The 25,773-nt window shown below is 36.2% G+C and overlaps 4 protein-coding genes and 1 pseudogene across 5 annotated transcripts; 2 read left to right on the forward strand and 3 right to left on the reverse strand.

Moving 5' to 3' along the window:
• Window positions 1-783, reverse strand: LOC106424391 (uncharacterized protein At4g02000-like). The gene has a single exon (XM_013865146.1). The coding sequence runs from the start codon at window positions 781-783 to the stop codon at window positions 1-3; it is 783 nt and encodes a 260-aa protein (XP_013720600.1).
• Window positions 784-1,499: 716 nt separating this feature from the next.
• On the reverse strand, window positions 1,500-4,101 carry LOC106424352 (telomere repeat-binding factor 1). 2 transcript variants are annotated; one of them, XM_013865115.3, is made up of 7 exons: window positions 3,939-4,101; window positions 3,281-3,467; window positions 2,965-3,194; window positions 2,498-2,582; window positions 2,335-2,418; window positions 1,885-2,244; window positions 1,500-1,806 (listed from the first exon to the last, which is right to left on the reverse strand). In XM_013865115.3, the coding sequence occupies exons 2-7, from the start codon at window positions 3,428-3,430 to the stop codon at window positions 1,792-1,794; spliced, it is 924 nt and encodes a 307-aa protein (XP_013720569.1). In that variant the 5' UTR covers window positions 3,431-3,467; window positions 3,939-4,101; the 3' UTR covers window positions 1,500-1,791. The 2 variants fall into 2 exon arrangements, with proteins under 2 accessions (XP_013720569.1, XP_048617648.1); XM_048761691.1 differs by having other exon boundaries at window positions 3,281-3,449; window positions 3,939-4,056.
• Window positions 4,102-11,014: 6,913 nt separating this feature from the next.
• Window positions 11,015-12,598, forward strand: LOC106424363 (F-box protein At1g49990). Its single transcript, XM_013865126.3, has one exon. It carries the CDS (start codon window positions 11,170-11,172, stop codon window positions 12,430-12,432), a length of 1,263 nt encoding a protein of 420 aa, XP_013720580.1. The 5' UTR covers window positions 11,015-11,169; the 3' UTR covers window positions 12,433-12,598.
• A 9,193-nt stretch (window positions 12,599-21,791) lies between these two features.
• On the forward strand, window positions 21,792-22,612 carry BNAC06G02980D. The gene is made up of 3 exons (XM_013865164.3): window positions 21,792-22,081; window positions 22,262-22,308; window positions 22,396-22,612. Exons 1-3 carry the CDS (start codon window positions 21,871-21,873, stop codon window positions 22,528-22,530), a joined length of 393 nt encoding a protein of 130 aa, XP_013720618.1. The 5' UTR covers window positions 21,792-21,870; the 3' UTR covers window positions 22,531-22,612.
• A 234-nt stretch (window positions 22,613-22,846) lies between these two features.
• Window positions 22,847-25,246, reverse strand: LOC106424436 (annotated as a pseudogene).
• Between the last annotated feature and the right edge of the window lie 527 nt (window positions 25,247-25,773).

Raw genomic sequence — 25,773 nt, forward strand, 5'->3', positions numbered from 1 at the left:
TCAAACTTGACTCTCAAAACCTCTTGAAGGGATCGAAAAGGCCTCTCTAGCTGCTCGTTCCTCCTTTTCTTTTTTTTCTAACCGAGCAATTTTGTTTCTTTCCCTTTGTTCCGGTGATAAGTCTAGACAGGTTCCTTCCTCGTGCGAGATGCGTTTACAAGTGAAACAGAATCTGTGGAGTTCTTCATATTGAAGAGATACTTTGATTACATCTCCATTTGTGTATCCCGCACGGCGTTCAAACTGGAGGGGTTCGTCGACGTTGATGTACACTCTAACCCTTCCATTATCAACATCGACTTTATCAACTTCTCCCAGCGCTTTCCCTATGCTCCGGTAGGACTCATCTTTCTTATAATGCGTAGGGACACCAGTGATAGTTACCCAAAGAAGCAAAGAGTTGGGAAAGTCTTCTTTGATCGTTGGAGTCCATCTTTCCAATGAAAAACTCCACTTATTGAAATGACAAGGGCGTCGGAGAAGTACCCTCTGCAAGTCCTCTTCCTTGTTGAAATCAAACTGAAATTTATTATTTCCTAGGTTAGTTCCCCTGACTCTGCCTTCGACATCCCAGATTCTGCGTTTGGGCATATGCTTAATCAGGGCATCCACGCTTCTTCCATCCTGGTGGAACATCCGTCCAACCAGAGAGAGTTTGTACTTATCGATCAAGTCCGTAAAATCGAAATCCGGGACTTTTATGATGTCCTCCTCTCTCTGTGATCTTTTCCGAACGTGAGAGGAGTCCTCCGCCCTTGGTCGATCATTCCTTGCATGATGCATCTTATCGATGCTAACTGTACCAAGTTAAGAAACCACCCTAGTAGAGGGGAAAGATGAGTCTCCAATCACAGATTACGTAAACCAGTTAACTTGATGGACACGGTGATTGAGAGGTCAGAATCCTTTTGAAAAGAAAACCAAAAACACGCTGTAAGGGGCAGGGGAAAAACGAAGGAAGAGAGGAGTGTAGGCTAGTCTCCCTCTCTCCTACGGTCGTCGGAGCCCTGGATCTTACGCCGGAGCCAAAGTTTGCTCAGATCTGGAAATCGCCAAAATCGCCCAAAACCCTAGGAAAGGAAATTTAGATGACATTACCAAAAGAGAAAAGAAAGTTAGATGATGCAAGAAGTTCAATGAACCCATTTGTCATTATATCTTTTTGAATTTTCTCATTTTTAGAAAATCTAATTTAAAGAATAACTTTTTGCCTTAGAGATGGTTTGAACTCGAGACACTTACAACCAAATGTGATAAAATCACTCATACGTTAACTCGATGTTCATCAAAATATTTTCAGGTATTGACACCTTTCTTATCAAGTTTTACACGAAAAACTGCACCGAACATGTTATTCCCTCGTTTTAAACTGCGACAACACAGACAACTACAGATTAAAATCTCATCAAGGAACATAGAGAAAAAACAGAAAGTATTGATGATGGAAGAGAGAAAGAAACAAATCAAACACAGAACAAAATAATGAAGAACATAACATAAGTATGGAAACATGAGTCTTTGTATATATCCAGTTTTTTTAAATTTTCACCATCGATACATCGCCCTCCCAAAACCAAAAATATTCACCACGTTTGTAGCATTTCTATGTTTTCAGTTTTTTGTAACTTATTTTGGCTGTAAAGTATGAACAATACAATAGCAATGCATCTGAGATTACTGCTTACAACTAAAAAGAGTTCCCAAGTAGAGAATCATCAATACACAAAAACTACTTCTATGCTTCTCTCTCTCCCCACCTGCAACACATTCTTCTTCTTCTTCTCTGTAACCTCACGTACAGACCATCTGTTGAATCAAATTTTACGACCATTAAAAAGTATTTTCTTATCATGTTTTGTGTGACTAAAAGGAGTGTGGGTTTACCATTTTGCAGTTGTTTCTTCCTTTAACTGTCTTTAAAGCTTCTTCAACGTAAGCTTGAGCTTCTTCTGCTTCGGCTTCTGCTGCTTCTGCTTCCTTTGCAGCTTCTTCAGCCGCCGCCATGGCGGCTTCTGCCTCTTCAACTGCCTGTTCGGCAGCCGCTTGCGCCTCATGTGCGTTCATAGTCTTCATCCTGGCTAACTCTGCATCAATCTGAGCCTTTGACTGAACATTCACTTCATCTCTGTCTGTTATAGGTGAAGGCAAAGAAAGAACACTCTGTTTTCCAGACGGTGTTCCCAAATGTCTTCTCCTGTGGGAAGACAGAGGAGTGGAGTGTGGAATTCTATACCTGCGTTTAGCCTGTAAATGAGGAAATTCGTATCAATAAAACATCACAAGTCGCCGTTGATGAAGCAAATTGATTGCACACAGACTATAAGCACATGATACCTTGATGAGTTTACCACAAGCTGTCAAGTACTTTAGCTTGGTAGACAGCAACCGTTTGAAGTCTGGCGGAGCGTGATATTGTTCCTGTACGACAGAATAAAACAAGCGTCAGGACCAAGTACACAATGACTATGGAAAAAAGAGGAGTTAAGAACTAAAATACCTCAATGTAGGCACCAATTGTTGTTTTGTTAGAGCCACCAAGCTCTTTCATGGTAGATATTGCTTCCATTATAAGGCTATCCAGCCTGCAACATTTTATAAAAAGTTACAAACTGGCTATAACAATGGATTCAAAACCATATAAGACATCTGACGTATAAGTATGACTTGAGCACTTGATCCCTCATCATAGTTTCAAAATTAAAAATAGGAGCAAAGTTCACGTGCTAACATAATCAGCATCTGGACAATCTTGCAAAACTATAAAACATCTAGTAGAATGGTGAAAGAGGAGTATAAATGTACAAAAGGCATGAATAGAGAGAGATCCATATCACATATATGTAATCTTAACCCTTTATAACCCCTGCATTTTGAGAAGTATCCACTAATGCATGTTAAAAACCCACCATCTGGAGATATGCAACAAAGCATAAAAGAAGCAGAGACATAGATGAAATATCTGACCTTACATTAGGTCTCCTTGGAGTAGGAGTAGTTGGAAGTTGCAGTGCAGAAGTGCCGGTGGTAGAAAAATGCTTAGCATCAGCCATGTCTTCATCACTTTGCAATGAGCTTGTATTAGCAAGTGAGCTATCATCCTGTTTAGGAAGCGAGTGCGTCCTTTTAAGAGCTAACCTAGACTTATCACGCGATCCCCATCCATTGGCCATGACACTCATATTTCTCCATTTGTCCTGTCACAACACAAAAAAGACAAAAACCAAATCAGATAAAGAACGAAATCACAAATAAACATACGGATAAGAAGGAAGAGTATGACCTTAAGATCCACATTGGAACGGAGGTACAAGACTCCACTAAACTCAGGGTCTTTGAGAATGGTGCGCCATTTACCAGGTCCATGCTTGACAACGCCGGACTTTAGAGCTGACTCTTCTTCTTGAGTCCATTTCTGCTTAGGAGCACCCATCACGGGTTCGAAACCCAGCCTACAGTCAATGTTAACTCTGTTCAAGAAAAACAAATTATACATCAATAGACAAGCATCTGGTAAGAAAAAAAATGACTTCATCGGATCCATATTCTCTCAAATTGCAAGAAACATGCTTCCTCGTTAGAAAATAAGAATAAAAACATTGTTTCCATCATTGTAACTCCCACGCTAATCTCTGAGCGCAACCGCAACACATGTAATAAAATCTCTAATTGCAATAAAAACACTAAATCACTGTTCATGCGGAAACCCTAAAATGTAGATATGAAACTATAGAAGCAAAAATTCAAAATTTTCCAATTTTTTCAATGGGGAATTCAAAACCCTATAGTCAAAATCTCCATTGAAGATTTCAATTTTGGATTTGGGAAAGAAGATAGCAAAACCCCTAAAATTGAGAAAAAAGATTCCTCCTTTAGATTGAAACCTAATCTCATGCTGAGAGAGAATAATAACAATCGACAAAGGGAACAGATGAATTCACCGGTGATTTACGAGGGGGGTTTGATCTTCGCGAGAGCGATTCCGATTTTTTCTTGGTGGAGATTTTGGGTCGCTACAATGAAATTAGGGTTAATGTTGACGAAGATTCGGACTAACGGTGAACCGGTTGGACCAATTATGCTTAAAACGTGGGCAGATTGATTTCGATAGATATAGAAAGAGAAAAAGACAAAAATAGCACTAAATCAAGTTTATGTTCCCAATCTAGCATTCAAGGTCAAAAGTCACAAAAATATCACTTAATGTTTTATCAAAAGTCATAAACTTAGGGTTTAGAGTTAAAGGGTGGGGTTTAGGATTTAGGGTTTAGAGTTTAGGGTTTAGAGTTTAGGGTTTGGGGTTTAGATTTTAGGGTTTAGGGTTTAGGGTTTAGGGTTTACGGTTTAGGGTTTAGGGTTTAGAGTTTAGGGTTTAGAGTTTAGAGTTGAGAAATGAGGTTTTGGGGATAAGATTTCAAATTTTGAAAAATAAAAAAATTAAAATTTTCAAAGGATAAACTTAGAAATGTGCTATTTTGGTCATTTTAGTTTTTGAGTGCTATTTTTGTGATATAAACTTAGAAATGTGCTATTTTGGAGATTTGCCAATATAGAAATTAATTTTTTTATATATTATTATTAAATTTATAATTTTATTTATTTAATATTTTAAATATATAAATGTAAAATTAAATATTATTGAATTATATTTATTTAATAATAATTTTATGTTTAGCGTACAGAAGTATAAATCTATTTAAAAACTTACAAATTAAAAATTTTAATAAAAATTTACTTATTAAATTTGATAATTATTAAATTTCACCAATTTTATAATTAAGATATAAACAAATAACACCTTTTTAATTATATAGATATCTAGTTTTTTTTTTTTTTGCGAACAATCTAGATATCTAGTTAATGTTTTGTAATCACGATTTGATATTAATGAAATTTGTTTGTTTGCCGAAAAGAAAATTTAGTTTGGTTACTTTGGTTTACATTAAGTGATATTTTAACTTTGTGTCGATTATCATGGTTTAATAATTTTTAACATAAACTCATTTCTAATTTAATTTTACAGAAAATCACTTTTATTTAACGGAAAGTTTGAGTGGTAGGGAGTAGAGTGCGTTATCCCTTGTTTTACATATGTATTATCTATTTATTTAGTTACAAAATTCAAAAATAACTTTATATCTTTTTATTTAAACGTGCTTGTTAGTTGTAGCGAGTTTGTGGCACATGCTATTTGCTAACAATCCTAATTGCTTTATCCTTTCAGAAAATATATACTGAGTTGAAGATTCTGCATCACTTTTGAACCTGTTACAGGATAGGCTAACTATGTAAACGAGTTGTAACAACACCCTCATTTGAATTAGTATTGATGAAGTTGAACAAGAATGATTAGTTACTATAATGCTGACATAGTTTGTTAACTAGGTTAATACCCGCGCAATTACGTGGGATGAACGTTATATATAAAAATAATTTTTATATATTATTATTTATTTGTGTATTACGTACGTAATTAAATTAAAGTAAACACATAAATCAAAACAATATCTCATGTTTATTTACGATATCTTTTTGAAAAATAAATCAAACAATTATTTTATTTATTTTAATGGTATATAACTAAATTTCAATGACATGGGACATAGATATATAATATATTTTAATATAAATATTTACTATTGAGAATTCATAGTCATATAACAAACACAAAATTTTTAATGTGCGAATTTTTCAATGCAAATTTAAAAATTAAAATATTAAGGTTTCGATATTTTTTCAATACAAATTTAGAAAGTAACATATTTATGTATTTTTATATGTTATATAGTTTAATTTTAAACTATATTAATATATAATATGAATGTCTATTAAATGATACTCATATTCATACAATATATGATCATTTGTATCTTGTTATTACAAAAAAAGTTAAACCATTGATCACAAACTTTAATGTGAGATATTTAACGTTTTTAGTAATTTATAGTCGTTTTAAAATTGAAAATATAACATAAAAAAAAATATTTTTTTATTATATGATTAATGTGATTGTTTAGTATCTTTTAATAATATAAGATTAAACAAAAAAAGAGCTAAGATACAAAAATTGTTATCAAATATTTATTATTCATACTCATTAATTATCATATATACGTTAATCATATTAGGTAATTCCGTAACTTTTATTTAAGGAAAGAGCAAAAATATTCTTTTGTACATTATTTATCAATTTGATAGTTAGTTTAAAAAAAATATAATATAAGTTAAGATGGACAAACCTATTTTCTAAAAATTCTGAATTTCATTCTCATATTGACACGTGGCTACAAAATAATGTTGTAATGTTTCTCAATTAATATATAAGGGATTAATATTGATGAAGTTGAACAAGAATGATTAGTTACTATAATGCTGACATAGTTTGTTAACTAGGTTAATATCCACGCAATTACGTGGGATGAACGTTATATATAGAACTAATTTTTATATATTATTATTTATTTGCGTATTATGTATGTAATTAAATTAAAGTAAACACATAAATCAAAACAATATCTCATGTTTATTTACGATATCTTTTTGGAAAATAAATCAAACAATTATTTTATTTATTTTAATGGTATATAACTAAATTTCAATGACATGGACATAAATATATAATATATTTTAATAAAAATATTTATTATTGAGAATTCATAGTCATATAACAAACACAAAATTTTTAATGTGCAAATTTTTCAATGCAAATTTCAAAATTAAAATATTAAGGTTTCGATATTTTTTGAATACAAATTTAGAAAGTAACGTATTTATGTATTTTTATATGTTATATAGTCTAATTTTAAACTATATTAATATATAATATGAATGTCTATTAAATGATACTCATATTCATACGATATATGATCATTTGTATCTTGTTATTACAAAAAAAGTTAAACCATTGATCACAAACTTTAGTGTGAGATATTTAACGTTTTTAGTAATTTATAGTCGTTTTAAAATTGAAAATATAACATAAGAAAAAAATATTTCTTTATTATATGATTAATGTGATTGTTTAGTATCTTTTAATAATATAATATTAAACAAAAAAAAAGCTAAGATACAAAAATTGTTATCAAATATTTATTATTCATAATCATTAATTGTCATATATACGTTAATCATATTGGGTAATTCCGTAACTTTTATTTAAAGAAAGTGCAAAAATATTCTTTTGTACATTATTTATCAATTTGATAGTTAGTTTAAAAAAAATATATAATATAAGTTAAGATGGACCAACCTATTTTCTAAAAATTCTGAATTTCATTCTCATATTGACACGTGGCTACAAAATAATGTTGTAATGTTTTTCAATTAATATATAATGGATTAATACTGATGAAGTTGAACAAGAATTGTTAGTTACTATAATGCTGACATAGTTTGTTAACTAGGTTAATACCCGCGCAATTACGTGGGATGAACGTTATATATAAAAATAATTTTTATATATTATTATTTATTTGCGTATTACGTATGTAATTAAATTAAAGTAAACCCATAAATCAAAACAATATCTCATGTTTATTTATGATATCTTTTTGGAAAATAAATCAAACAATTATTTTATTTATTTTAAAGGTATATAACTAAATTTCAATGGCATGGACATAGATATATAATATATTTTAATATAAATATTTATTATTGAGAATTCATAGTCGTATAACAAACACAAAATTTCTAATGTGCGAATTTTTCAATGCAAATTTCAAAATTAAAATATTAAGGTTTCGATATTTTTTCAATACAAATTTTGAAAGTAACATATTTATGTATTTTTATATGTTATATAGTTTAATTTTAAACTATATTAATATATAATATGAATGTCTATTAAATGATACTCATATTCATAAGATATATGATCATTTGTATCTTGTTATTAAAAAAAAAGTTAAACCATTGATCACAAACTTTAGTGTGAGATATTTAACGTTTTTAGTAATTTATAGTCGTTTTAAAATTGAAAATATAACATAAGAAAAAAATATTTTTTTATTATATGATTAATGTGATTGTTTAGTATCTTTTAATAATATAAGATTAAACAAAAAAAGAGCTAAGATACAAAAATTGTTATCAAATATTTCTTATTCATAATCATTAATTATCATATATACGTTAATCATATTAGGTAATTCCGTAACTTTTATTTAAAGAAAGTGCAAAAATATTTTTTTGTACATTATTTATCAATTTGATAGTTAGTTTTTAAAAAAATATAATATAAGTTAAGATGGACCAACCTATTTTCTAAAAATTCTGAATTTCATTCTCATATTGACACGTGACTACAAAATAATGTTGTAATGTTTCTCAATTAATATATAAGGAATATGCACAAAGATGGGCTCAAGCCTTTTAACAAACCACAGTGCTAGAGGCAAGAAGAGTTTTAAACTAAAACATGATGTAAAACCGAACAATTTTGGTTCGGTCGGTTTGGTTTACTTTATATAATTTTTTTTTAAAATTTAAACTTTGAATGCTAATTTTTTTTCTTCAAAATTAATATAATATAATATATATTTTATGTTTTTATATATTGTAGTTATTTTTTAATATGTCTAACTAGATTTTGACCGAGAGGAGCAAGTGGGTCAGTGGTCGCACCACCTCTGCTGCCATCTCACCAAGCGGGGTTCGAACCCTGCAACTGCCTCTATTAAGAGGAACTACTAGGCCATTGTGCCACAGAGGAAAAAAAAAACTAGATTTTGACCTGCGCTTTCTATTTTTGGACTTAAATAAAAAAAATTAAAATGAATGCTATATTCCCTTCTTTTCAATTTTATTGTCGTGCTAGAGTAATTTTCTGTTTCAAAATAAGTATCATTTTAGAATTTCAATGCAAAATTTATTAACAAAATTTTTCTGTTTATTTTTCTATTGGTTGAAATATATTTAGGTGTATATGTAATTATGTTTTTATTTTGGAAATATACAAAATCATATGTTTTAATAATCTGTGTGCATAAACCTAGACAATTAAAATGAAACGGAAGGAGTATAAGATAGTATATAAGTCTGGGAATACTTATTCGGAGTCGAGGAACCAAACCATACCAAACTGAAAAAATGAAAAAAAAATGAACTGAATTTCATAAATAACCGAGCAGATCCTATATCTATGGAACAAAACATTGAAATTGAACCGAGACCCGAATGAGTATCTGAAATTTTAAAATACAAATTATTTACCTACAAATATATTATATTTAATTTCTAAATAACCAAATATTTTAAAAATACTATTTATAAACAGAATTACCAAAAACAATTATCCGAATAATTTTTATTCAAAATATAAGCAATGTTTTCAGATCCGATATAAGCTCGCGGTCAAACCGGTAAACCCAGTGGCCATATATTATTCGGATATGCTTAAGTTCTTTATATAGCATTCTATTAGATGTTCTACCAACTGATATATTTTGACAAAATTCTGATTTATGAAAATTTATTAATTAAAAATATGATAAAACCCAAAAAAATTTCATTAACCCGTGAACCGACACCGGCTGACCCGGTCAAAATCCAGGAAAAAAAACTTATTATGTTCTTTTAAATTGATTTAACTTCTCATATATTTTATAATAGTACATAAAACTAAATAAACTATTTGATTTGTCATATAAGGTAAATGCATTGTATTTATGTTATGTATTTTAACTTATAATTTTTTTAGTGATTATCTAAAGTTACATTTATGAATTTTGAAATTAAAATTAGTTACGATTTGGTTTTTCATAAAAATAGAACAATGTTATCACACATTTGAACAAAATATGTTATACCATAAAATAGATATGAGAATACAAAATTTATTATCGTGATCATGGTTCCCTTACAAAGTTATTAAACTTTTATACTTTGAATAAGGGTTTATGATATAACGATTGATTGAATATCATTGACACATGATACAAATACACATGAGTTTTTATTATATGGTATATAGCAGTATATATGAATTTATGTTTTCGATATTATAATGTGACACTGTCCGTAAATGGTGTAAGATAGAAGAATGTGTTAAGATATATTTAGTTTTGAAATTAAGTAAACCAAACTCAGCACAAATCATAACTGACAGATTTCAATTAATTTACTTTGATATTATATATCGGATCTATTAAAATTAGGTTTATTAAAAGGCAAAAAATCAAAAGATAAATAAAATCATTTATTATGATATAGTTAGAGAAATATAAGGGAAGAACAAAAAAAAGGTTAGTCTAATGAAGGGTCCAGACAACTTTCATAGGTAGATTTTTTAAGACTTCTTCCCTTTTAATAGTATAGAAATTTTGAACAAAATATCTTGAAAGATAAAAGGCCTCTTAACATTTTGAACAAAATATCACAAATGTATAATATTAACTTTGAAAAATAAAATAAAATCCAGTTTAAAATTTAAAAATAATATATATAAGAAAGTTTTATAGATAGCTTCAAAGTTTTAAGTATATTTAATTTCGTATAAATATAAATATCTTATTATTTATATTTTAGTAAAATATAAGTTTATTAAAGATATGATAAGTAAAAGAATTTTAGTGTATTTATATAAATCAGAAACAATCATCACCAAAGTTATAATTGGATAAGATGAAGAATTATAATAGTTTATATAGTTTCCAATTTGTAATAATATTTCAGAAAGTTACTTTAGTCTAGTGGTTAGTGTGCCTTTATAAATGGGTATCGAGACACGAGTTTGATTTCCGGAAAGAAAATATTCTTTTAAATCAAAACGACGTTGTTTTATGATTGACTAATTTATGTTAGAGTCAATGTTGATTTAGATACTCTTTAAGAAGTTCGGTAGTTTTTTTAGTTTGACTATTTGTTCGGATATTTGTTCGGATTGTACTCGGTCTGGATGAAATTGTTGAGGTTGACATTGTCACTTTTCCTCAAAACCGTGGGGCCTCTTACTTTGATTACAATAGTGAACAATACTGATGGGCTCAAGAAGAATAACATAAGAACGAAGCCTCTTTTATAAACAACGATGCCAAGGGGAAACAGATTCTTTGGTTCGGTCGGTTCGGTTAACTTTGGTTGTAACCGGTTACTCTGGACTTGATTTCTATCACGTGAAAGGCCCCCCTTAAATAAGAAAACCCTAAATGAAAGCAGTGAACCCTAACCCCAATGGCGACGGGAAGAAGAAGATCAATCCCAGAGTCAGTAACCGTGCAGATCATCGCGAGGTTACCTCTGAGAAGCATCGCGAGATTCAAATCTGTCTGCAAACAATGGAGATCACTGATAGAATCGTCCTACTTCCGCAGCCTCTTCGTCTCTCTCCACCGAAACGCATCTTCCTCCTCCTCCTCGTGGTCTCTAATGTTCCCAATCAAGTTTAAGAATCCCATCACAGAAGCTATAGGCTTCCACGGATGCAAAACATGGGATCTCCCCAAATCCCTAGCCTCTTATCTCATCCCTTTTCAGCTCTATCCCAATCACTCCACCTTAGACTATTACTACATAGCTTCTTCAAATGGATTGGTTTGGATCGAAGTATGCTTCGGCCTTGACGAAAACCGCAATATCGAAGCCAAATTTTTCGTGGGCAATCCAGTCACGCGAGAATGGGTTGAGATCCACCAGCCTCAGGATCCTTCCACCATTGCCACTAGTATTGTAACGCGTGTTGTGAACGGCGTCGTTTCGAGCTTTAAATTGATTAATACTACTTATGAGGTTAATGACACAAACGATGTGCGGAGCATGTACGTGTATTCTTCTGAGACAGGGGCGTGGTCTTTCAAGCGGATTCGCTCCCCTGTTCCTCTCCAGCGAGCTGGTTTTAACAAGCCCTTGATTCTCAACGGGACTGTTTACGTGTGGGACAAGAGAGTGGACGATGGTGATACTGCCCCTGGAGTTCTGGTAGCTTATGACTTTTTCGCTGAAGAAGATGATGATCTGTGTCGGATTATACCTCTCCCTGGACTGTACAACGAGTACGTTAGGAGATGCTTGAGTTCTTCAGGTGGAGATGTTATCTACGTTGAGATATTGGATCGAAGATTGAAGGTTTGGAAGCTGAAGAGTGACAACTCTGATGGAGAATGGTGGCGGTTGACTAGGGAGGAGATCGACATGGCGTCTGTCGGCTTTGATGTCGATTGTTTTCCTTTGGGAGTTAACCCGTTTGATACTGGTCTGGTCTATCTATGGAGTAGACAGCACAGCTGTGTGGTATCTGGTAACTTAAGGACTCGAGAGTTTACTCTTCGTGAGGAAACGGAGACTTGGAGTGATGGTGAAGGTAGTTGGCGCGTAAACACGTCCGATTCTAAGAAGTATATGGAAGGAGTATATGAACTTAATACAGCTTTGGTCATCACGTTATCACAATCTGTGCCCCCACAGTGGATGGATCCGGTGCCTCGCCCGCCATATTGACATCTTTCTTTTGTCACTTTCTCCAATGTTTTTTTTTTGTGTGTTTTGTTTTGTCTCGTTTATAGTAAGGACACTTTGTTTCAGGTCTGCTCTTTTGTGATGACTTAGTTGCTCTATAAGTTAACTTGCGTTATTACATTAGCTGTGCAATCTATCTACTTATTTATTTTGGGTATTGTCACAACAACACAAGTTATAATCAGGACACTATGTATCAGGTCTGATCTTTTGTGATTGACTTGGTTGCTCTATAATTTAACTTGCAGTATAACATCAGCTGTGCAATATATCTATTTATTTATTTACTTTGGGTGTTGCCATCAACGACGTCACGGTTGGTATACTAGCAGCGTTCTTGTTGGACTGTACTCATAGCTATGGACACAATAACTACATCTCAATTTACCTAGATCCTAGTGGATCTGGTAAAGTACCATCTACGCCATCGAGATACTACGCCCAACATCTTTTTAAGTCTTCCTGGACGGCCAACATACAGTCGTTCCCATGCCCATAACTGAAGGAGAACAAGAGGACTACAAAAGGTGGAAAGAGTCCTCTTACTTGCCCGACACAACTTCCTGTAGAGAAGTGCTAGAGTAGCACTACCCCAGCTAAGTTTAGACACTTCATCGAAGTCCCTTAACAAAGGGAGAAACGTCAAAGCAACATCATGTTTAGATTTCATCCCGTAAAGAAAACAACTCATCTAAGCTAATACAAAAGCCCTAGTGCTATGTTACATGGAATCACAAATGGGTAGCGGTAGCGGAAGCAGAATTGTCCGGAAGCCTATAAACAATTAAAAAAAAAATTAGAAAGCAGATATACGTTGAAAGCGTATATCCATGTATATTAAAATATAAAAACATTTATAAAATTTATGACTAAGACTTAAAATTATAAATAACTCATCTATTCATTTATAATAATTTATATAACTACATATTAAAAGTGTGAAAATACACATAAATTAAGTTTATAAGAAATTATTATATTATTTATTTTTAATATTTCATAAATAATTGACACAATATATTTGAAAGTATATGCTTAGTCTCGAATAAAAACTTAAGTGCATCGCGAAAGCATCATTGGTTAGAATGGTACCGTTTTGAGTTTTCTCTCTAGTGAGCGATTCTGAGGCGATTTGGAGCTAGGGTTTTGAGGATGGATTCGGCTGCGCCGCCGGGTTCTCCTGTCTCTCCGACGAGGGACAAGATGGTTACGGAGGTTCGCGACGAGGGTTCTACGGTGGGGAAGTCAGATCTACCTACTATTCCGAAACTTGGGCTGAGTTGGGTGTCTGCTGCCCAAGACAAAAAGGTGTTGAAGAAGTTCAATGTTGAGATCACTAACAGGGATGGTCTTCATTCGGTGGTGATTCCGAAGGAGGCTCTAGCGAATCAAACTCCTTTGTGGGAGGACTTTGTCGTCGGAAAGTTTCTGGACATCTCCCCCCACATTGCTAAGGTCCATATGGTTTTAAACAAGATTTGGAAGTATGGGGAGGTTGCTGCGAAGGTGGAAGTGTACGAAGTAAATGCGACAACTATGAGGTTCAGGGTTCCAAATCCAAAAGCTAGGGAGAAGATCCTGAGGAAAGGTATGTGGAGTATCGCAGGTGTACCAATGGTGGTGACAAAGTGGACTCCGAGGGCGGAGGAAGAAAAGCAGGAAGAGGAGTCCATTCCAATGTGGGTTCATCTCCGTAGGGTTCCGCTTCATATGTTCTCCTGGGAAGGTCTCGGGTTCATTACGAGTGCAGTGGGCTTCCCGGTAAAGTTACATCCAGAGACGTTAGCTTGCTCTAACTTTGAAGAAGCAAAAGTCTTTGCTAAGGTTGATGTCTCTGAGGCCCTCCCCAAAGTCATCAACTTTACAAAGAACGGGAAAGAGTTTGAGGTGGACTTTCAGTTTCCCTGGCACCCTGCCAGATGCAAGTTATGCGACAAGCGGGGACACATGGAGGAGGTCTGTAAGATGAAAGAGAAGGAGAAAGTCAGTGGGAAAGGGTTGAGCACTGACTTAGAAAAGGTGGTTGAAGGTGATCTAGTTTCAACTAAGCAGCTGGAGAATTCGAAAGAGGAATTTGCTCAGATAAGTAAAGTGGGGATAGTTGAGAAGAGTTTGGAAGCTGATACACAAAAAGAAGAGAACCCAGCGGGGGAGAAGGTAGTTGTTACTTCAGATGAGACAAGTAGCTGGGCGTTAGTCTCACCTGCGAAAATGGGAAGGTCTCAGGCTAAGGATCAGACAGAGGTTCTTCACATTTCAGCTTCAAAATTCGCAGTCTTGAGTGTTGAAGAAGAACGGGAGGACGGGGAAATACCACATGAAAGCCACCAGTGTGCTAATGAAGAGGCTCACTTATCCAAGTAGAGTACGGATGTGGGAAGCGAGGCAATCGATGAGGGTATCACTATTGCTAAGGTAGTTGAGGAGCAGTCAAGTATGGTTCAAGAGGTAGATGAACAAAGTGAACCAAGTACAACAAGGGGGTCCAGAAGGAAGAAAGCTAAGTCACAGAATGCAACTTCGGTGACTATGAGCACCAGGTCTTCCCTCAGTCATTAATATGTCGAGCTTCTTTTGGAATGTGCGCGGATTCAACAAACCATTGAAACATTCCGTGATGAAAGAGTGGCTCAGCAATAAGGATATGAAGTTTGGTTGTATTTTGGAAACAAGAGTAAAGGAGGGAAAGGCAGGAAGGATTTTGGGTTCGGTGTTTAGGGATTGGTCTTCGATGACCAATTACGAGCACAGTCAGGGAGGTAGAATTTGGTTGCTGTGGAGAGACACTGTTCGGTTGACTCCAGTGTACAAGACTGATCAGCTGATCACTGTCTCTGTCTCTTTGGAAAATGAGGAAGAGTTTTTCTCTACATTTGTCTATGCTAGTAATGAGGTGGAAGGCAGGAAGCAGCTGTGGGAAGATCTATGTCACCATCATGACTCTCCTCTATTTCAAAATAAAGCGTGGTTGATTATGGGGGATTTCAACGAGATATTTGAAATGGGAGAGCACTCGGGGGGTGATAGTCTGTTTCGAGCTCCGAATGGTATGAGGGATTTTCAGAGGATGGTTCTCCACTGTCGTCTCTCAGATATGGGGTATCAGGGGCCTTTATTCACCTGGTGTAATAAAAGAGAAGAAGGATTGATCTGTAAGAAGCTTGATAGGGTCCTTATAAACGATGTGGCAATGGTTAAGTTTGCGAATGCATATTCAGTGTTTGCACCTGGCGGTTGCTCTGACCACATGCGGTGTCAGATTCACATCCTTCAGGGTGGGGAGAAGATCAGACGACCGTTTAAATATGTAAATGCTTTAGGAAGGTTGCCAAGCTTTCTACCTATGGTGAAGGAGTACTGGGAGTCGACGGACGTGCTCTTCCATTCTACTTCAGCTATGTATCAGTTTTCTAAGAAGCTTAAAAATCTAAAGCCAATGATCAGGGAACTTGGTAGAGAAAAGCTGGGGAATCTATCTAAACACGCTTCTGAAGCGTATAGCACCCTTTGTGAGAAGCAGCAAAACACACTTGCCAACCCAAATACGGTGGCGATGAATGAGGAAGCTACTGCTTATGAGAAGTGGCTCCATGTGGCAGAGTTGGAAGATGACTTTCTAAAGCAGAAATCGAAGCTCCATTGGTTAGATGTGGGAGACCAAAACAACAAGACTTTCCACAATTCGATCAAGACAAGACAAGCTCAAAACACCTTGAGGGAGGTTAAATGTCAGGATGGAAGGATAGTAAACACTCACCAGGAGATTAAGGTTGAGGCAGAGAGCTTCTTCTCAGATGTTCTAAATAAAGTTCCAAGCCGGTTCCAAGCTGCTTCGGTGGAGGAGCTGAGGGAGCTAATTGAGTTTCAATGTACCTCTGTTGACTGTAGTTTGTTGGAAGCTGAGTTCTCGGCAGAGGATATAAGGAAGGTGTTATTCTCTATGCCGTCAAATAAATCCCCAGGACCGGATGGATTTCCTGCGGAATTCTACAAAACAACATGGCCGGTGATAGCTCATGACTTCACCATCGCGGTCCAATCTGTCTTCCGTCTGGGGTTTCTACCGAAAGGAGTAAACTCAACAATTCTGGCTTTGGTTCCCAAGAAGAATGATGCAACGGAGATGAGAGACTACAGACCTATTGCGTGCTGCAATGTGCTGTACAAGGTTGTATCGAAAATTCTTGCAAATCGTCTGAAGTTACTCTTACCAAGGATCATAGCTGAGAACCAATCCGCTTTCGTAAAAGGAAGACTGCTGATGGAAAATGTCTTGCTAGCTTCAGAATTGGTCAAGGACTACGACAAAGAATCTGTTTCCCCCCGTTGTGCTATGAAAATATACATCTCTAAGGCGTTTGATTCGGTCCAGTGGCAATTTATTATCAACGGGTTACTGGCTATGGGATTTCCGGAGAGGTTCATACATTGGATAAAACTTTGTATCACCACCCCCTCCTTCTCGGTTCAAGTACAAGGCGAACTGGCGGGTTATTTCCAAAGCAGTAGGGGTCTGAGACAAGGCTGCTCCCTCTCCCCCTATCTGTTTGTTCTCTGTATGAACGTCATGTCCCTGAAAATGGACAAAGCAATGAGAGAGGGAAAATTCAGTCCTCATCCTCGATGTCAGTCCTTACAGCTTACTCATCTGTGTTTTGCGGATGACTTGATTGTGTTTGTTGAAGGTACAAAATGTTCGGTAGAGGGGGCTCTTACAGTGTTTGATGAATTTGAATTGTGGTCAGGACTCTCTATCAGTTTAGAGAAATCGACAATCTTCATGGCAGGAGTATCAGTGGTTGAAAGATGCAGGATTTTGACGAACTTTCCCTTCGCAGTGGGAGAGCTTCCAGTCAGATATTTGGGGCTTCCCCTGCTAACGCAAGCTATGAGAGGTCAAGACTACTTGCCTCTCCTAGAAAAGATCAGAGGTCGTATATGTACTTGGACAAGCAGATTTCTTTCCTATGCAGGGAGACTGCAGCTGATCCAGTCTGTGCTAGTGAGTATAATTAACTTCTGGTCAGCGGTTTTTCGCCTAACAAGTCAATGCATAAGGGAAATTGAGCAACTCTGTTCAGCTTTCCTCTGGTCAGGCCCGGCACTAAAGACCTCAGGTGCAAAGGTGGCATGGGTGGAGGTCAGTAAACCAAAAAACGAGGGAGGACTGGGGATTAGATCTTTAAAAGAAATTAATTTCGTCTATGGGTTGAAGCTTGTTTGGAGGATGCTAGTTGGTGGCTCGCTGTGGGGCAAATGGGTTCAAACGAACCTTCTCAAAAGGAAAAGCTTCTGGGAAGTTAAGGAAAGTTCACAGATTGGCTCTTGGATTTTCAGGAAAATGCTTAAGATGTGGTCTGTTGCTAAGACATTCTATATGAAAGCAGTGGGGAATGGGAGAGCAGCTAACAAGACCACCATGGACTCAATGCACTTGGAGCAGGGGTATCTGGTTCTCTCAGGCAAATCCCAAATTTGCTTTCATGGCTTGGTTAGCGCTGCGGGATAGGCTTTCCACCATGGATCGAGTTTCGAACTGGAGTCAAGGGGTGGACACGGCCTGTGTACTTTGCAAAAATGCTACTGAAACAAAAAAGCACATTTTCTTTGAGTGCAGCTTCTCCTCACGTATTTGGGAAACTATCACCAAAAGGATACTGCTCAACACTTACTCTACTAGTTGGGATGACATTATCAGGCAGATCACAAACCAGTCTATGGAGAAGAAGAAGAGGTTTGCTCTTCGCTATGCTTTTCAGACTGCCTTGTACATGATCTGGACATAACGCAACAAGAGGCGTCATGGTGAACAGCCTCTCCCATAACTGGTCTTGGCAAAACTGATAGATAAAGCTATCAGGAACAAGCTCAGTTTGGTGCAGTCCAAAGGAGTAAGGGGGTTGGAAGGTATGCTGCAGTACTGGTTTGGCACAAGGACGTAAATAGGATTCTGGCTAATGGCTAGGTTTTAGGAGTTTTGAAGCATAGATTGCTGTGAAGAAAGGGTTTGGAAATAGGAGTAGAAGTCTATTTAGATAAAGTATCACTTGATGTAAAAATGTTACTTTTTTTATGAATAAAATTTAACATTCATTCAAAAAAAAAAAAACCTTAAGTGCAAAGATAATTTATAGCATTAGTTTTTATCTTCGTATATTTCTATTTTATTAAATTTTAATCTTTTATAAAAACAAAAAAAAACATAATTTTTATATTTTTTATTTATTTGTGACATTAAGTTTTTTTTAAAACATAAGTGTGATTCCAAAATGGAATAGTATTTCTAATGTGTTTCTAAATATGAAATTTTGAGAAGCATTTTGGAAGCGAGATCACATATTGTGATTCCGATTCGATTTTAGTTCCAAGCGGAAAGTGTTTAAGTCCGATAAAGTTTTCGTGCAAACCTTAGTGTGAGTCGAACCAAGAGGGGTTCTGACCACAAGATGATGTAAAACCAAAAACGGAACATTTTTGGTTCGTTCGGTTCGGTGTACTTTGGTTGCAACCGGTTACCCCTGACTAGATTTCATTTTGCATCATGTGAAAGGTCAAAAATCAGAAACCCTAATCCCCCAATGGAGACGGGATGATCAATCCCAGAGTCAATCTATGTGGAGATCATCGCTAGGTTGCCTTTGAGAAGCATCGCAAGATTCTAATCAGTGTGCAAACAATGGAGATCACTGATAGAATCGTCGTGTTGAGAACGGTGTCGTTTCGAGCTTCAAAATGATTAGGACTTCGTATGATAGGATTGATCCTACGGAGGAGGAGAGTAGGGATGTTAATTGGGTTATTGAGCCCAGCCCTATAAAATATAAACCTAGCTCTATTCTAATTCTAATTCTAATCATACTCTAGCCCTAATAATATATGCATGAAGGGCTGGGTGAAGGTTGGATCAGGGTTAGCCCATTCTGTAATATCTTTCAAAACACAAGCAAATAATATTAACATGTGATTTAGATAATTATAGTAGATGTATAATATAATCAAACAATGTTTTGTGGTTTTGGGAATTTAGACGGAAAACAAAATTTTGCGGAAAATTAAATTGTTGCGATTATGGCAAAAAATAAGATTTTGCAAGTTCAACAAAAATAAGATTATGTGTGTTTGGCGTGAAAACTTGATTTTTCGATTTTAGCGGAAAAACTTGATTTTCAGGTTTTAGCGGAAACACTTGATTTTTCGGTTTTGGCGGGAATCTCGATTTTACTGTATTTCTCGGTTTTGGCGGGAAAACTCGATTTTCCGGTTTTGGCGGGAAAACTCGATTATCCAATTTTTGCGGGAAAAATCTATTTTCCAATTTTGGCAGAAAAACTCGATCTCTCGGTTTCGGCGGGAAAACTCGATTTCCCGGTTTCGGCAGGAAAACTCGATTTTCTAGTTTTAGCGGAAAAACTCGATTTTCCGGTTTTGCGGGGAAACTCAATTTTTCGATTTTGGCGGGAAAAGTTGATTTTCCAATTTTTGCGAGAAATTTCGATTTTTTGCAATTTTGACGAAAAACTCATTTAAAATTTTTGATATAATTTTCTTTTTTGCAATTTTAGCGAATAACTCAATATTACATATTTGGAAGAAAATTTATTTTTTGAAGTTTTAACTCTGCATCAAAACATTATTGTTTAACAAAAAAACCAAAAATTATTTAATATGGTCAACCTTGTCAAAACACTTTACTTCTTAAACCCAACCTTAAATTGGCCTTAGCGTTAAGAGTAATGCATTACGGCAGGGCTCTTGAATTTTTTAGATGGGCTCAGGAGTGGTCCTGAGCACAGCGAATTGAAACATCGGCATATGATCCCAAATTTTTTTAAAAAAATTACATAGAAACAAGTCCCCGAATTTGTAAAAATAATTGTTTTTAGAAAACCTTCACTAAAGGTCCCCAACATCTCAGGGCATCATTATTGGTGTCTCTTAGGTTGAGGCCCTTAAGCGTATGGTCCCTTAACTTTTAACTACAAACGCGAAGGGATTTCTCTCAAATCCCTTATTTAAGGACCGTTCCTTAGTTTTTTTATTTAAAAGCTAAGGGACCCTACACTTAAGGAGCCAGCTTAAGGGACACCAACCCCTGGATGGGCTGGACCAGCCCTAAATCTAACAACCCTATATAACAACCCTAGAGGAGAATATGTGTATTCTTCTAAGACAGGGACATGGTGGACTTTCAAGAAACTTCGCTCTTCTTATCCTCTCCAGAGCGATAGTGTAAACAGGTCCTTGAATTTCAACGGGATGTTTATGTGTGGGATAAGAGACATGATGATGCTACTGGCCCTGGGGTCCTTTTTTCTCATGACTTTTATTCTGGAGAAGACAATGATCAGTGTCGGATCATGCCTCTCCCTGTCCCGGATAACAAGTACGTTAGGAGATGCTTGACTACTTCAGGTGGAGATGTTGTCTAAGTATTGTATCAAAGATTGAAGGTTTGGAAGCTGAAGAGTAACAACAACTCTGATGGAGAATGGTGGCAGTTGGCAAGTGCGGAAATCGACATGGGCTTTGTCGGCGTTGATGTCGATTGTTTTCCTTTGGGAGTTAACCCGTTTGACTCTGATTTGGTCTATCTATGGAGAAGGACACAAAAGTTTACTCTTCATAAGGAATCGTAGACTTGGAGTGATGGTGAAGGTAGTTGGCGCATAAACACGTCCGATTCTAAGAAGCATATAATAAAAGAAACACAAGAACATGATATAGCTCCGGTCATCACATTATCACAATTTGTGCTCCCACAAGTGGATGGATCAAGTGTCCCGCCCGCCGTATTGATATCCTTCTTGGTCACTTTCTCCAACTCTGTTCTTCAGTGTTTATGTGTTTTTGTTTAGGCTGGTTTATAATCAGGAAACTATGTATCAGGTCTCCTCTTGTTTGATGACTCAGTTACTCGTCAAGATTAACTTGCAGTGTGACATTAGCGTTGTAATATATATATATCTATCTTTTTATTAGTGTTGCCATCGACAAAGTTCAATGTGATTATGAAAGTGATGTTCCCTTCTGCCGCAACGGTTAGGATAATAGTAGCGTTCTTGTTGGGCTGTATTCATATATATATATATATATATGAACCACAAAACAAAGTTCCACCAAGAGAACCTTTGTATGTGATTTGATCTTATTGCCAACACTTTTGTATGTTAATACAAAAGTGTTTGCTTATAGATTGTAACAGCTACATCTTCCAGAGTGACTGACTGGTCAAAAGTTGTCAGCTTTCAAAAATTTATGTGGGCTTGATATCTATTTTCATAGATCAGGGGCTCAACTTGTAATACTATATAGTTAGGAACCTTTCTAGAAAACGATGTTTGCTTCTTTGTAACGTAGATAAGATATTTTTTTTTTAAAAAACACCTTATCCTTGTGGTGGTGTGGTGACGAAGAGAAAAGATGAGTTCCGTAGGGCAAAGCATTCTAATGGCTTTAACAGTAACCGTTAACAAATACGCTTCCTCCAATGTTCAAGCAGTGCGGAGAAACGAAACCAAACGCGATTCTTTAACCGCTTCAACCACTGATTTAAGACGCAGAAACATCATCTTCTCCTCTTCCTCTTCCTTCCTTGCTGCCGCTTTGACCACAAGCGACCAGCTTCTCCAGAGTAAGTAAACATTCTTTAATCTGTGTTTCTTCCATTTCGATGTTTCTTCCATTTTTGGTTCTTAGGTTGTTTTAGTTTCTTTCTGTTGCTCAATAAGTTGTAATCAACATTCAAAAAACAAAAAATGGTATAAATCTTAACATTTTACCAAAAAACAAACTACGTTGTTTCTGGTTTCAGAGTATTTGAAGAAATCTGAGGAAAACAAAACCAAGAACGACAAAGAGGTAAGGAAAACAGAGTTTACTAAAACACTTTTCATTTCAATATTTTTTCTCATGATTTTCTTGTCGATGTTGGCGGAATTTAAACAGAGATTGGACAGTTATTACAAGAGGAACTATAAGGACTACTTTGAGTTTGTTGAAGGATCTACAAAGGGGAAGACAGAAGCAGAGCTCAGTGAGTCTGAGAAACGGATACTCGAATGGCTCAAGGCCAACAAATGATTGTGATGATGATGATAAATTTTTGCTATCTACGGAACTAGAAAAAGAACTGTTCAGTTATCTATAAATATTATTTCATTCAGTGTCTTTTCGATATCTGTTTATTCACTTTCTTCTCAATAAACCCTAATTTCGGGAAGCAAAAGAAGCATCAGAATCCATGTTGAAGCTTGTGGAAGACGCAATAACAGAGTCAAGAGGACTGTCTCAGGTAACTATTATTGTTGTCTCCTGCATTTACAAAACCTTGTCTGGTCTACACAAGCTCTCTTAACTCAGCTTCACAATCACTCACTTGAGTATGACAAATGAAAGAAACCCATTCAAACTTTTGTCACACCTACATAAATATATTACACAGCTAATGTCACACTGCAAGTTAAGGTTGATGAGCAATCACAAACGATCACACGTGATACATAGTGTCTTGATTATAAACGAGACTTGACAAAATATATAAATACTGAAGAACAGAGTTGGAGAAAGTGAGACCAAGAAGGATATCAATATGGCGGGCGGGGCACCGGATCCATCCACTGTGGGAGCACGTATTGTGACAATGTGATGACCGAATCTGTTTCATGTTCATGTGTCTCTTCCATATACTTCTCAGAATAGTACGTGCTTATGCGCCAACTAACTTCACCATCACTCCAGGTCTCTGTTTCCCGATGAAGAGTAAACTCTTGTCTAAGTTACCCGACACCACGCAACGGTGTTGTCGACTCCATAGATAGATCAAATCAGTATCGAACGGGTTCATTCCCAAAGGACATCAAAAGCCATGTCGATTTCCTCCCTTGCCAACTGCCACCATTCTCCATCAGAGTTGTTGTTAATCTTCAGCTTCCAAACCTTCAATCTTTGATACAACATTTCAACGTAGATAACATCTCCACATGAAGTAGTCAAGCATCTCTTAACGTACTTGTTATACGGGCCAGGGAGAGGTATAATCCGACACTGGTTATCAGTTTTTTTGGCATAAAAGTCATAAGCTACAAGAACTCCACGGCTAGTATCATTAGAGGTGTCAACTGGGCGGACTGACCATGACGTGCCCAATAAATAAATGGTCTAACTGGACAAAAGACCAATTGGTACATGGTCCAATTGGGCGAAGACCAAATGGACAATGAGTGTCCATGGGCTTCCTAAAACATGTTTTTATGAGTTTAACAAAAGAAAACATAACTTTACAATTTAAACCAAAACAATAGTTTTATCGTTAAAATAAAAAATTCATGATTTTGACGGAAAACATAATTTCACAATTTTGACGGAAAAATGTATTTCATTAATTTGGCGGGAAAATAAAATTTCTCGGTTTTGGCGGGAAAACGCAATTTTTCGGTTTTGGCGTGAAAACGCCATTTTTCGGTATTGGCGGGAAAACGTAATTTTTAGGTTTTGGCAGGAAAACGCAATTTTTCGGTTTCGGTGGGAAAACGCAATTTTCGGTTTTGGCGGAAAAACGCAATTTTCGGTTTTGGCGGGAAAGCGTAATTTCTCAGTTTCGGTGGGAAAGCACAATTTTCGGTTTCGGTGGGAAAGCGCAATTTTCGGTTTCGGCGGGAAAACGCAATTTCCAGTTTTGGCGGGAAAACGCAATTTCTGGTTTTGGCGGGAAAACCCAATTTCTCGGTTTCGACGGAAAAATGAAAGTTCTCGATTTTGAAAGGAAAACATAGTTTTACAGTTTTGACAAGAAAAAAAAATACTTTTATAATTTTGGAAAGTAAACATAATTTCAAAATTTTAGAAATAAGATCTAAACTAATAATTAAAAAATAATTATAAATTTTATTGGGTGTCCATGGGCATGTCCATTTGGACATGGTCTCTATTGGTATTGGACATTTGTTTGGACCATTGTCTAATATGGACCACCCATTAGTGCCCAAAACTGAAATGGTTCAACTGGTCATGCCCATTTGGACCATGGACGACCATTTGACAGCTATAAGTATCATCTTCGTCCAGTCTCTTGTCCCAAACATAAACAGTCCCGTCGAGATTCAAGGACCTGCTAAAACCAGATCCCTGAAGAGGACAAGGAGAGCGAAGTTGCTTGAAAGCCCATCTCCCTGTCTCAGAAGAATACACATACATGCACCATACATGGTTTGTATTAAAAATCTCATAACAAGTACTAATCACTTTGAAGCTTGAAACGACACCGTTCACAAGACGCGTAACCAATGTAGAGGGGGTTGTTAACAGGATCTGGAGGCGGAGGGATCTCAACACATTCTTGCGTAACTGGATTACCCACGAAAGCGTTGGCTTTGATTTTGCTCGTCAATGGGTATATTTGTTCGTTCCAAACCAATCCATTTGAAGAAGCTACGTAGTAGTAGTAGTCGTGATTGGGATACGGTTGACAAGGGATGATATGGGAGGCTGGAGATTTAGGGAGATCCCATCTCTCGCATCCATAGAAACCGATAGCTTCTGTGATGGGACTCTGATACTTGATTGGGAACATTAGAGACCACGAGGAGGAGGAAGATGAGTTTCGGTGTAGAGAGACGAAGAGGCTGCGGAAGTAGGACGATTCTATCAGTGATCTCCATTGTTTGCAGACAGATTTGAATCTCGCGATGCTTCTCAGAGGTAATCTCGCAATGATCTCCACTACGAATGACTCTGGGATTGATCTTCTAATTCTTATTCTTCCCGTCTCCATTGGGATTTTTGTTTGAACGGGATTCATTCGACTAAGATGAAAGAAGTCAGGAATGGGAAGGGTAAAGACGTTTTATTTAGATTTGGTCAGAAGGGTTACAAGAGTGACAAGAAGATGTAAGAGCAACAAGATCGGAGAGTAACGAGATCAAAGAGATAGCCTAAAACCCTAGATCTAGCCGCTCAGTCTGTTTGATGGTCCAAAAGTCATCTTCTTCTTGCTTCCCTTTCACCTTTTATAGGACTCTCGCCCCTGATGCCCTAATTTCATATCTCTTTGGGCCTCGATGCGAGAGGCCGAGTACGCGGGCCTGGACAAGGTTCTCTCCAAGCTGTGTACTTCTGGTCGGCTTACTCGACCGGCTAAAAGCACTCTAAGGTCGAGCCGATATGTTTGGCCGCCGAGCCGACCAAACTGATCCAACTTGATGGATTAGGGCTTGTTATTCGATGGGCCTCGTGGAGGGGTGTAATCCATCTCCTACAATAAGTCCCCCCCCCCATTTCACTTGTGAGCGACGTGGCGGTCTCAGTGAATTTGTGGGCCAGGTTTAT

This window comes from Brassica napus, chromosome C6 (genome assembly GCF_020379485.1).
Source record: "Brassica napus cultivar Da-Ae chromosome C6, Da-Ae, whole genome shotgun sequence".
NCBI lineage: Eukaryota > Viridiplantae > Streptophyta > Magnoliopsida > Brassicales > Brassicaceae > Brassica > Brassica napus.

Bases quoted from the DNA above. Each gene is read 5' to 3' on its own strand.
- LOC106424363 (XM_013865126.3), top strand. From the start codon at position 11,170: ATGGCGACGGGAAGAAGAAGATCAATCCCAGAGTCAGTAACCGTGCAG.
- LOC106424391 (XM_013865146.1), bottom strand. From the start codon at position 783: ATGCATCATGCAAGGAATGATCGACCAAGGGCGGAGGACTCCTCTCAC.
- LOC106424352 (XM_013865115.3), bottom strand. From the start codon at position 3,430: ATGGGTGCTCCTAAGCAGAAATGGACTCAAGAAGAAGAGTCAGCTCTA. The intron at 2,583-2,964 runs GTCAGATATTTC...AAAATGTTGCAG, and splicing joins CCAAGGAGACCTAATGTAAG to GCTGGATAGCCTTATAATGG. The intron at 2,245-2,334 runs GTATCATGTGCT...CCTCATTTACAG, and splicing joins CTTGTGGTAAACTCATCAAG to GCTAAACGCAGGTATAGAAT.
- BNAC06G02980D (XM_013865164.3), top strand. From the start codon at position 21,871: ATGAGTTCCGTAGGGCAAAGCATTCTAATGGCTTTAACAGTAACCGTT. The intron at 22,082-22,261 runs GTAAGTAAACAT...TTCTGGTTTCAG, and splicing joins AAGCGACCAGCTTCTCCAGA to AGTATTTGAAGAAATCTGAG. The intron at 22,309-22,395 runs GTAAGGAAAACA...GAATTTAAACAG, and splicing joins AAACCAAGAACGACAAAGAG to AGATTGGACAGTTATTACAA.